The sequence below is a fragment of the Macrosteles quadrilineatus genome, unplaced genomic scaffold (genome assembly GCF_028750875.1).
Source record: "Macrosteles quadrilineatus isolate MER2022 unplaced genomic scaffold, UCM_ALF_1.0 Scaffold_3__2_contigs__length_128488019, whole genome shotgun sequence".
In the NCBI taxonomy this organism is placed as follows: Eukaryota; Metazoa; Arthropoda; class Insecta; order Hemiptera; family Cicadellidae; genus Macrosteles; species Macrosteles quadrilineatus.
Genome location: NW_026542596.1, coordinates 23,735,207 through 23,748,701, shown reverse-complemented (window position 1 = coordinate 23,748,701; position 13,495 = coordinate 23,735,207). Strand labels below are relative to the sequence as shown.

The following is a 13,495-nucleotide window of genomic DNA, read 5'->3' as shown; positions in this document are numbered from 1 at the left end:
AACACTGGCTGACGGGGAGATCGAAGTGATGGGATTTAAATCCTGTGATGAGGAAAAAAAATCATTCCTGAAAAAAGAAGATGATATATTTATTGTTTCTACCACTGACATTTTGGGGAAACTTCCAGCCCCTAATGTATGTGGAACCAGTGATAGACATAAGTATGTCTTCGACAAAATTGTCGAAGTTTTTGAGGCGTAAGTTCCTCAATAAACTTCTTTGAAGGCCTTTCAGTGATAAAACAGTTTTAATTTTACAAAGACAACAGTTAAGGTGTTGAATAGGCCTAGCCCACATTTTTATATTTACCTAATAGGCCTAAAAGTGCAATAAACTGTCATTTGCCTAAACGAACAATTTGCATTGTCTTAAATTAGGCTATTGTTTTTTTAAATGCTTTAAACAATTTGTATGTGGAAGAAATTTTTAATAAATACTCAGGTATGTTGACAGATAATTTTTTTCTTGTTTATATCTTATTATTAGCCCTGTATAATATTTATAAATGGTTTAAAAAAAAAGGGTTACCGTAGGGCGACCCGCGGCTCTCCAAAGATACCTTCATATCTCAAAAACTATTTAAGATAAAATATTGAGACTTATTGCAACTGGTAGACTAGACCCTAGGCTTGTTCACAACAGCCCCCACATATGCCTAGTGTTGTAAATAACAGAGTTATTAAGAGTGTTCACATTAGCCCCATGGGCTGTTCACATTAGCCCCTTTTAGCGGGGCTAATGTGAACAGTGGTTTTTAATTTTTTTTTTAATAATGGTTACATTTATGGTTTTTGTTAGTAAATAAATAGATTCAGCTAAAAGAGCTGTATACACTACTATTTTTTCTTTTCTTCTGTCATTTACCATTTTTGAGTTAATGTCAAAAGTTTACTTTTTTTGTTCATATTAGCCCCGGTTGACCCTATACAGATTGTTTGCTTAATTAATTGCATTCAAAGACAATTTTCTTTCGATAGTAAATATTAACTTAAATTTCAATTTCCGACTGAAAATAGATTACTCACACTACTGAACAAAAACACAACACAAAGAAGGAATCTTCATAGAAAGCTTGCACAGCTGATGTCAAGTGGAATCCATGGATGGTTAGTTGTCATCAAGTCGATTGCATCTTCAATTGTAAACGAGGTGTTAGCCCGTCCTACGTACGGGAATTCAGTAGTCAGTTAAAACCGTGTACAATTCAGATCAGCTAGTTTAAAAAAGACAAAGTTTCTTGCAGTTTTAATGTGAAAAATCATCTTTAAACAAATGTTGTGCAACCAAATATGTTTTTATGCATTTTAAATCCGATAATTTTACAATAAAACAGCAATTCTGCAATTGTTACGATGTGAAAAGCGTTGAAGTGAGATTTGCAGCCGATTCGCACAGACGCACACTGATTATAAGTAGCATACAGTAGAGAGAGTAATATAGCTTTGACTATTAATACAACACTTCTTTATCTTATACAACTTCTGTATCCAATAGTCAAAGGTAATAGTCAATTGAGAAGTGTATAGACCTAGTAAACGATACTACCTTCCATAGCATACCTGCCTCTTCCATAATTATTATCACCACAATACAACTAACTTACTATACACAATTTCCAGTAGGTCTGAATAGAAACGACCTAAAATAAAACGATAATATCCAATAAAATTCACAGTGCACATAATTTAATTTTGGTGTCCTAACATCAAAACGAATCGTCACACCTATCCTTTATATCAATTTCACTGTATTAATTACTAAATAAATAAGTCTAAACAAAGAAAAGTAAAAACAATAACAATTTGTTTTGAAACAGCTGTTTGGTTCATATAACATTCATTTGAAAAAAAAAGAACTGGTCACATGTAGCAGGAATATAAAAAGTAAACACGCTAGTAAAGCTAATGACGTAATTGTCAATGTTTATCATCCATACCGTTATCAGTTCTATCCTTGATAATTACCCACCCTCATTGAATAAATGTACATCGTAATGTCCCATGGTGGAAGGAAAAAACATAGGTGTGCTATTCCCACATATTCTGACGTCACTCGGATTGCAAACAAAAGATCACCTGATTGTAACTGTCAAATTAGTATATATATTTGTTTTGATTTGGTTGTTATTGTTTTTATTTTTATAAAAACAATAACAATCTAATCAAAACAAATACATACTTATTTTAACAGTTACAATCAGTTGATCTTTTGTTTGCAATCCGAGTGACGTCAGAATATGTGGGAATAGCACACCTATGTTTTTTCCTTCCACCATGGTAATGTCCCATATTAGTTAATTTAAACTACAATATATTCATAGTTTAAATAAAAGTGATATTTTCACGTTTGGGGGCGCTGATATAGGCACCCCCAAACGTAACCACAACTGAACACGATTTCATAAAACATGTAAACATTGTTATTTTTCTATTCTTTCCTTGAAAAGTGGAGCAGTAAAATAATTTGCATTTATCCTTTTTTATTAAGACTCGTGTACAGAGCCTCGATTTGTACTGTGGTTTAATTAATTTTGGTCCAAACTATTTTAAACTGTGGTATAATTATCTCTACTAATCTGACTTATTTCCTATAATCAATGACAAAATAAAGTAAATAAAATAACCTCATAGTTCCATAGTTTATATTTAACCAGCTGTTAGTTAAAACAAATTATATGGCTCTAAAACAAATCGAAGATTACAAAGATTGCTTTAAAACATATTTTGAACATCCTAGTATTTTACTATGTATATTTAATTAATCTGTCATCCTCTTACAGAAGAATTGATCGTATCAATGATTAGCATTACACATAGTATAAATAAGTCAACGCTAAGTATGTCTTTACATTTTTATCCAAATGCTGAATTTGTGACACAAAAGCTGAATGTTTACAGCTGTTATGTTAAGCAAATTATTTTATGCCGAAAGCTAGTTTAGAATCTTAGCGTCGGCTGCTAGACTTTTTAAAAATTAAAACTTAATTTCTAAAAAACTGGGACCCAAAACTAAAATTATGACTTCGACATTCCCTAGTTCTCAAAATTATCTTTCTTTCAATGAGTGAAAATTTAAAAACGTACGTTTTCAGGAAAAGCACTTTGCAAATTTTTTTCCCCTTTTTTCAAAACTTTTATTATTTTTTTTATTTCATTAACATTTGAAGTTTCATAAAATGTCCATGGTAACGCAATATCTTTGGTAGTTTTCTTTTTAAAGAGCATCTTTCATAGAAAAACATAAAATCCTGTCACGACCATAAATGAATATTAAAAATAGTTAATATTATTTTTATAACTATGTTTTGCTATAAACTAATTTACTTTTATGACCATTATACAATAAAAAGGTCACTGAGCTTTTGGTATATTTGGTCTGTCTAGAAAAAAATATAAAAAACTCAAAAAATAGAAAAAAGCCAATAAAATCTTTTTAAGTTTGTATAATTCCGAAAAAACTTACCTGAGACCCGAAAAATCGTTATGTTTGTATAGAGGTGTGCTTCTTTTGTGAATAAAACATTGAAATATGACGATATTTTAATTTTTGAAATTTTTATGATAGAAATCATAAACGTGATGGTCAGGGACAAGCGGTACGGTCGTGAATTCTCTGGAATAATCAAAATCTTTCTAAACAATCCTTCAATTAGACTGTTAGTTATAATAAAACTATGTGTTTCAATTGAACTAAACTGTTCAATTTACAATTATATTAAAGTTATTGTCACGACCAAACACACTATAATCCATAAGGCTGGATTGGTCGTGAAAAAAACCGCGATGGTCGTGAAACTTTGGTCGTGAAATTACGTGTTATTTGGCTCTATTCTGGCGGTAGCCCTGTACCTCATGTTCGAGGATACAAAGTGGACTTCTAGGTTAATCTAGCAATTGAAATGTCTTATAAACAAAAATTAACACCATGTCTACTTCATCGAATGACTACGTACGGTCATGGACACACCAAAATTACAAAAAACACAATATTTCCTTTATTAATCTTGTAATTCCTCCTTTCAACTCAAAACGACCGGCACTACAATCCTGACGTACACCCCGAACTAGTCTCTAAAACCAACTGACTCCATCGACGCCAGGCTTGCCACTGTCGTGCTCCAAAGTTGAAAATTTTTCCCAAATGGTCGTGACGCCAAATCGAGGGACAGACTTATTTTGTCATGGTAGTCAGTCTGCAATGACAATAAAATTATAATATGCTCCTTTTTTGTAAGTTTAATAACCATTGATGACATAAAAATATGGCTTTATATATTTTGGCATGAATAATTAGTCTAAAAACAGCGTGAAAGTTGGAAAATGTACCCTAGGGACACGTCATGGTCGTGAATTTCGAGACTTTAAAAATACGAAAAAAATACCTAGAACCTATTTAAAACCAAATAAATGTGTGTAACATGTTGCCCCCGTCCCAAAAAATATTAAAACACATAATAATAAACTATAAATCCAGTATCTACAAAGTAAAAGGCCAGGGACATGAAAACGTACGTTTTTAAATTTTCACTCCAATACAAAAATCATGAAAATCCGTCAAGTGGTTGATTCAGAATCGTGAAATAAAAAAACCCAGTTTCGTTTTAATATTATAGATTGCTACCAAATATTTTTCCTTTACTCTGAAGAGGCAACCTCAGATTACTATGAGAAAAAAAAAGTTTTAATCCGTGAACCAGTTGTAATCCCTGTAAACTAGAAGTCTGTTAATTTATAAATGAAGTGTATACTTTAGTGATTCCTGTAGTTCATCTGTCCATACAAAATATAGAGTGCATAGTTTATGAATGCAAAATAAACTCAACAACCGTTAAAATTATGAAATAATGAACATAAATATGAGTTAAATGCCCACATAAATTCACAATATTCAGAATGCACATTGTTTTGTATAGACATTCGTCTAGAAGGTTTTTAAACCAACTTCTCTATGAAACAATAATATGGAGATTAATTCAACAACACCATATAGGAGAATTTCTACAATAACCGACATCTCATTTACGAGATTTTAATCACAGCTAAGCAGGAGTTATTTCCTCACTGTCTCTGAAGCTACTAGCACAAGATATTGTATGAAGTGTGCCCTATCCGTGTAGGCCTATAGCTGAGTGATTACAGTGTTGCTCAAAAATATTAATCACTATTATAGTCCCTATAATAATCCTGAGAAATGTCTAGCTCAATGCTATTTGACTTTTAATAAACAGTCCTAGCAAAAAATAAGCAGCTAATCTTAGACACTTCAGCTATCGCCCTCATCCACTCGATCATCAGCCTTCACTCATTTGGTCAGCTAAATACTGTTTCCAACTTTTAGAAGTTTCCAACAAACTCAACCATATTAGTCATTAAATGTTCACTTGATGAAACACCAATCATTTTGCAGGTTTTCAATGTGGCCAAGGAGCAGCATGTAGTACAACCTGTGGCAACAGTAGCAGCGCATGCTGTCAATACAGAACTACTCCACTCTCCTCTGGAAGTGTCTCCCGGAGCAGTGCTGACCCACCAGTCCCGGTCTTATCCTGGGGTCCAGGGACATCTATCCCGAACTCCCTCTGTTTCTTCCCAGAGTAGCCTGGACAGCAGCATATCCAAGCAGGTGAATAGCAAAAATACATAATGGTTCAAGTCATTAATATATGGAGTACTTTTGATTTTAACCGGCTTTAGATACAGGGTGAATAAAAAGTCAAGACCCCCCCCCCTCTAATATTTTTCCAAGTAAATACACAGAGATATGCTTTTGGTGGTCGAGCAATCTTAGCAGGAAATTTCATTTTATCATTTTGAAATTTTTGAGTGTCCCCCCAAAAGGGGGGATTTGGGGGGCAACTCAAATATTTTAAATGTAAACCCCCTTCAAGTGACACCTAATTTTGAAGTGTTTACAAAAACTTAAAGAATGGTGAAAACTAGAGGTCACTATCCCTTCTCTATCCAAAATGGTAGCCCGTCAAATGTTGTGGAAAATGTTGTGAAATGGTAAAATTGTTAATATTTGCTGCCATTTTGGATAGAGAAGAGATAGCGAGCTCTGGTTTTCACCATTCTTTAAGTTTTTTTAAACACTTCAAAATGAGGTGTCACTTGATAGGGGTTTCTATTGAAACATTTTTAGTTGTCCCCCGAATCCCTCATTTTGGGGGACACTCAAAAATTTTAAATGTAAACCCCCTTCAAGTGACACATCATTTTGAAGTGTTTACAAAAACTTAAAGAATGGTGAAAACTAGAGGTCGCTATCTCTTCTCTATCCAAAATGGCAGCCAAAATTAACAATTTTACCGTTGATTTTCCACAACATTTGACGGGCTACCATTTTGGATAGAGAAGAGATAGCGACCTCTAGTTTTCACCATTCTTTAAGTTTTTGTAAACACTTCAAAATGAGGTGTCACTTGAAGGGGGTTTACATTTAAAATATTTGAGTTGCCCCCCAAATCCCCCCTTTTGGGGGGACACTCAAAAATTTAAAAATGATCAAATGAAACTTTCTGCTAAGATTGCTCAACCACCAAAAGGATATCTCTGTATATTTACTTGGAAAAATAATAGAGGGGTGGTCTTGACTTTTTATTCACCCTGTATAATTGGCACAATAGCAAGAAGTTCTTACTTAAATACTGCCTATACCTTCTTCCTCCTATTCATTAAAGCACAAGTATAGCGACTAGTTATTTGTAATTTTGATAGGAGGTGGTATAGAAGCCTGCACTGCTGTCTTTTTCTTGTCGATGTCTACATTGATGGCATTTTATTGAAGACATGTTGTAGAGAGTACATAAACACTTTTTGGGGAATTGCTCTAAACCCATATATTTTGTGGATATACATCAGCGCAATCTGTGATGGCTCACTTTGACTACGGTACGTCCATTTTGATTTAAAAACTGGGGACAACTTGAACACATTGAACCCTATGCCCTAGTATAGGTCGGGGTGCCGCCAATGCCGTTGTGAACGAAGCCCAAGTGTAGATCGGGCATCATTATTTCTTTTTTTATATATATAAAAAAAAATGTTTTACTACCCTACAACGTATTATATTTTCTTAAAGCTCTTGATTTTCTCTTTAAAATGATGTATGGTTTGTGGTGTTTTCACTAAAACTAAAAAGGAAATATTTTTTTGAATCAGGCTAATACGAAAGTGCCCAGTATATTTGCATATAAGTCCTGTTAGCGCCCATAGGCTTTAATGTGTTAACATGGGGATAGAAATTCTAGTTCTATCAATAGTCGAAGATGTGACATAACATATCATATAATTTACAGTGAATTGTCCTTTCAGTTTGCCTTGGTAAAAAAGTTTGTGTTATTTAATAGAAATCTGTAATTTTCATCAGCGCTTTCTGTGGGTAACTAATTTGAACCCTGTTCATTATTATTTTACATGGATACATAATTTGACTTGGGAACAGACTAGACTACTTAACTTAAACTATCTAGATGAAGAAGGCATAGTCAAAGATTACATATAACTCCTACAACCACCTTTTATATTTACAGAGTCATCGAGGGTCATCTCCGCAGATCAGGACATTTGCTCCGGATGGACGAGGAGTGCTTTCCAGGGTTGCCACCACTACAGAGCGAGAACCTCCTCCTCGCTCCCCTTCACCTCACCGCTCCCCCTCCTTCGACTCTAGAGCTCCCCCCTCTCCTGCAGGGGATATCCGGACACCGTCTCCCTCTCAGTCTTCCCTGGTATCTGTCTGCTCTTCCCCAGTTCCCCAGTCCCCCAGGGCTCGATGTCTCTCTCCCCTGCTACTTCCCCCAAGGAACCAATCGCAAGAGCAGCAACAACCACCCGCCTCGCCACTCGGCACCCTCCAACCGGACCTTTACCAGAAGCGAGAAGGTCCTCTGTTCCTCCAAGGTCAGAGAGGAAGTCCGTCTCTTGGCCGACTTCATCTACGACTCAAGTATGACTTTGACCGGTCTGATCTCCACGTGCATTTGATAGAGGGTGTGTGTTCACTTCACTTAGGAATCTCTAGGTGTACTCGTACTAAATTAAAAAAAAAGGTTAATTTTTTGACCATATGAAGTTATTATCACCATAGCAACCTGTTATGTATATTGTCAATGGCATGTTTACTCTTTGTTGTGAATTATTATAACACAGTTTACTTTTATTTCATCACTCTGTCTTTTTACTATTCTAATATTCCTTTTGAGTCATCTCAGTTATCAATGCTGGTTAACTTAGGTTAGGGCATAGACTAACCTAAGGGAGTATGTTTTATCTATGGTTAGGGTTAACTTTACTTGTGTTTCACAATGTAAAAGTAGAATAGTGAAACCATTTATTTTGCATCCTTTTAAGTATTTTTTTAAGATTCTTTCACCATTGTCATTTATGTGTTAAAATTATAATAGAGTAGTTTTCATATTTTTCGGTTTTAAATTGTATGCATGTTATCAAATGGGTGCTATCAGTAAAAACATTCTTTAATATCCATTTTTTTAATGAACTGAATAAGTACTGCAAAACTGTTCAAAGTCTTATATTTGCAAATTGTTGAATTCATTTCAAACATAAACATTATTAAACTTACTCCAAAAGAGAAAGGTGGCCATAAGGAAGAGAGAAGTATGAGATTTAAATTAATACTTTTGACACAGAATCCTGAAGCCTTTTTTGGATGGACAAATAAAAAATCAAACAAAGCCACCAATCTCTCTAAAATCTTAAAATCCTCTTCATAAATTATAGCAAAAAATAGTGTCAACTTACATCGTGCAAGATTTTACTCTATTATTGCCATGCAAAATAAAAGTCTACCCCTACTCCACCATATTAATTCAAAACCATGTAAAAATAACGATGAATTTATTTTCTACAGCTCACGATCTTGCTGGAAGTGGTCAGGGAGGTTTCAATGATCCTTATGTAAAGCTCACCATGTCTCCTGAAGTTGATTCTCGTAAACGTCAAACTGTCATTCACCGAAACGATCCAAACCCCTTCTTCGACCAACACTTCAAGTTCCCTGTGTCCCACGAGGACCTCAAAGACAAAACGTTGATCCTTCAGGTAAATAACAGGGAAATTAGGTTTTGTAGTAATAGGTTAAAGTTTGATTAAAGCAAAACTCAAACCATCAAATTCTGTTTATGTTGGTTGCTTCTTGTCTTTACCCATTCAATTGATAACAGCTTTGTTTTACCCTGCAAACTCAGTCAATAGTTAGCTGCCAGTTTTAACCTCTTGTTTAAAAATAATCGTAAATACATAGAGTTTAGCCTATATGACATCCTCCCCAATATCAATATAACGCTTGCCTAGATAAGTGTTTGTGTTGACTGGTTCAAAAACAAAGTACCCCCGCCGCAGAAAACCTGCAGACTAAGTGAATTTCCGTTTCAAATCTTTAACTGAAATTATAAACAGCCGTTGCGACTTGTATTGGACCACTTTCATGTTATATTTTCTAGAAAAGGCATCACAAGATTAGTGTCGTTAAGTATGAGCATTGATCCCATGTTTTCACAGGTTTTTGACTACGACCGGTTCTCAAGGAATGATGTGGTTGGAGAGGTGAGGGTGAATATGCTTGACCTTGATGTGACCTCCAGTGTGGAAGTCTGGGGAGATATCACCAAGCACAAGAAGGTAACCTGAGTTACACTTTTCCGCCAACCCTATTACACTAACCACAGACGTTATCTATACAGGGTGAATAAAAAGTCAAGACCCCCCCCTCTAATATTTTTCCAAGTAAATATACAGAGATATCCTTTTGGTGGTCGAGCAATCTTAGCAGGAAGTTTCATTTTATCATTTTGAAATTTTTGATTGTCCCCCCAAAAGGGGGGATTTGGGGGGCAACTCAAATTTTTTAAATGTAAACCCCCTTCAAGTGACACCTCATTTTGAAGTGTTTACAAAAAATTAAAGAATGGTGAAAACTAGAGGTCGCTATCTCTTCTCTATCTAAAATGGTAGCCCGTCAAATTTTGTGGAAAATCAATGGTTAAATTGTTAATATTGGCTGCCATTTTGGATAGAGAAGAGATAGCGAGCTCTGGTTTTCACCATTCTTTACGTTTTAGTAAACACTTCAAAATGAAGCGTCACTTGAAGGGGGTTTACATTTAAAATGTTTGAGTGTCCCCCAAAAGGGGGGATTCGGGGGACAACTAAAAATGTTTCAATAGAAACCCCTATCAAGTGACACCTCATTTTGAAGTGTTTACAAAAACTTAAAGAATGGTGAAAACCAGAGCTCGCTATCTCTTCTCTATCCAAAATGGCAGCCAATATTAACAATTTTACCATTGATTTTCCACAACATTTGACGGGCTACCATTTTGGATAGAGAAGAGATAGCGACCTCTAGTTTTCACCATTCTTTAAGTTTTTGTAAACACTTCAAAATGAGGTGTCACTTGAAGGGGGTTTACATTTAAAAAATTTGAGTTGCCCCCAAATCCCCCCTTTTGGGGGGACACTCAAAAATTTCAAAATGATAAAATGAAACTTCCCGCTAAGATTGCTCGACCACCAAAAGGATATCTCTGTATATTTACTTGGAAAAATATTAGAGGGGGGGGGGTCTTGACTTTTTATTCACCCTGTATAGCATTGTTGTGGACCATTATTAATGACTATAAAACAGTGGTACTGAACATAAATTACTACTTTTAACAGTTGCTGTAGAACATGGCTTTGGGGGGGGATGGAGGAGCCCCAACATCGGGGTGCCTGGGGGGTACCAGGAAATAGCAAGTAACTAAATCATAATCACAACACAATAAACGAACAAATTATCATTAAGTGCTTGTTGTAATGTAGCCTTCTGAGCTGCGCGTAAAGAATTGTATGTACTGAGTTTTTATTATAAATTTATTTTAAAGGCTGAAAACTTAATGTATTATTGATCAGTAGACCTACAGTGTAGACATTTGTTGAGGCACTTAAGACACAATCAACAATGAAGATTGACAGTCAAAACCAATAATGTGAGAAAATCCCTTAATTTCTTGTTATTTGTGTATGTCAGCTGTAAAGAGGATTTAAAGGTAAAATATCCTTAGACTAATGTTAAAACTTGATATTAATACAGTTGAGAAATCCGTGTAATATAATTGGGAAATCCGCGTAAAATAGTTAAGAAATTCAAAGTGTCTCTTCCCCAATATTTTTTTTCGTGTGACGCCCCTGACTGTAGGTAAAATTATCGCGGTGAAAAGAGTGACCCTCCTCAGGTACCAGAACCCCTCCCCCACCCGCCCCTACACCGCGCGTCATCACAACGGAAGCAAGGAAGAATGTTATTGTTTGTTATCACTGCTCACTACGTGACGCCATGGAGGAGGTTATTCAGCCTAACTAAAGGAGTTTTTTTTTGTTTTTTTTTTCCTTTGGGGGGGACTTTATCCCCCTCACCCCCCCCCCCCCCCCCGTAGTTACACCTCTGAATGTGTTGTTTAATTAACTTATAAGCTTATCCAGCATTGATTGCAGGGAAACTGTGCCTCTCCTTTTGATAAACTCTATCGACATTTTATTCATGTTATAGTCCCTGGGTCAACTCATTTTTGAGTAAAATTCATCAGATTTCATAATTCTATATACTTTTATACCGGTAATGGTAAAGCAACAGACCATAGGCTGGACATTGAAGGTGGTATGTGATGAGTTAACTACAATTCCACTAATATTTTACTTTTAGTCAAAATATTATCAGAAATGTTTGCTCGAATAAAAAGTTGTTGAAAAAGAAAAAGCTATTTTTATTGTGAACCTGTGCAGACGAATGTCTCTGGATGCTGCTAGGTCAATATGATCCCTAGAGCTTCCACACTGTCAATGTGCCTGCTAAAAGTAGTTTTGATTATAGTCCTTCTAATCAACTTTACAAAAACTTGCAAAATAACATTAAAGATCCAGTGTAAATCAAAAATACCCCCGCCGCACCAAACCTGCCGTCTAAGCGAATTTCCATTTGGCTGAATTGATTTTCAATTCATCTATTTAAATAACATTAGGTATAACGAGTACATAGGTTTGCTGCTACAAGGAAGTGTGTTTTTATGTAAAATAATTATAGCTTAGTACAAATCAATATACAATTGATTTGCCAAGTTTGATCAAAATATATCCATAAACACGCAAACTACAACTTTTACAATATTCTCCATAAGAATAATATGGGAATTTTAAATTTACAATGTTTTTTAGTTTTCTCCGTGACTAATAACCGTATGAAAACACTTTGGTATACTGAATTGTTTGTATTTTTAAGCTCTTTAAGGGTGTAGAGAAAAATTGGGAAATTTTATATTTTGAGGGTCAAAAATGAGCAAAACCAATTTTTACCCCATAAAACCCTGTTCCCATGGTCCGATCATGCTGGATCACAAACTCATTCATGTTTATCCTGCCTTACACCTTCAAACCAAATTTCATCAAAATCGGATAAAAATTACTCAAGTTATCGTGTTCACGGACACATACATTATATATATATAAATCTATATATATATATATACATATATAAAAATTTGAACGTTTTTGGCCTCTGGGGACATCAAAATGAAAAAGTAAATCGGTCCCGGGCCTAAGTCTTACCATGAGACCTACGGTAATAGCTACTTCCCTATAGGGAAATTCGCTAATATAAACTCATAATCACAACTGGTCTAAATCTTTTATGAAACATACTCATTCTCAACTACTGTAAACTACGTGATCACAACCTTAGCAAATGTTGTGTTTCAGCCGCCAGAAGAGCTACAAGAAGTGTTATTGTCTCTGAGTTACCTTCCGTCAGCTGAGAGACTTACTGTGGTTCTACTCAAGGCTCGAAACTTATTCCGCCCACAGAACAAAGATACTATAGGTACAGTGTACAGCTATTTACTACTTGTAAAGTCGCCATTTTCTATACACTTTGACTAAGAAAAAGTTTAATCTGCTAAACTCAACTTTATGCTACTTTTTGTCAAACATCAAATAAAATAATAAAATAAAAGGAATCTATATTATAATAGGAAAGCATGTTTCCTTAAAACTTTTTTTCTCAGCTTGTGTACATCGCAGGGAAATCTACGCATACTGTTATAAAGATATTTTCCTGTAGATGTGCAGAATCTCTTTATAAATTAATAGAGGCTCAAAAATAAGCACAACAAATTAATTAAAATATTTTAAATTATGGGCCTTATGTGTTGCCATGCTGTTGACGAAATAACAACAAAATATAAACAGAAATCAAAACAACAAATGGAAGAAATAACAATCACATGTTTTATTTACATCATGGGGTGAAAATACTTAAGTCTGTACCTTACATATTTTTGGTCGAGTTTTCGACCACTGGATGACCACTAGTATACATAAATTGTTGTGTTCTGTCGAGGAAGGGGTTTTATCCCCCCATCCTCCTCCATGGTTGCCACTGTCATTTCTATTTAAACAGTTTTGAGCACAATTTGAGGAACATGTGCCAAGGATAATTTTC

General features: G+C 34.9%; 1 protein-coding gene across 2 annotated transcripts in view; it reads left to right on the top strand.

Annotated features, from left to right (window-relative positions):
• Window positions 1-13,495, top strand: part of LOC128990836 (synaptotagmin-5) — a 233,353-nt gene that overhangs the window by 212,168 nt on the left and 7,690 nt on the right. For both annotated transcript variants that reach the window (XM_054413449.1, XM_054413450.1), the window contains 5 exons: window positions 5,408-5,623; window positions 7,533-7,992; window positions 8,873-9,063; window positions 9,523-9,642; window positions 12,754-12,874. In XM_054413449.1, the coding sequence (XP_054269424.1) occupies window positions 5,408-5,623; window positions 7,533-7,992; window positions 8,873-9,063; window positions 9,523-9,642; window positions 12,754-12,874 (1,108 nt within the window). The remainder of the gene's footprint in view (window positions 1-5,407; window positions 5,624-7,532; window positions 7,993-8,872; window positions 9,064-9,522; window positions 9,643-12,753; window positions 12,875-13,495) is intronic.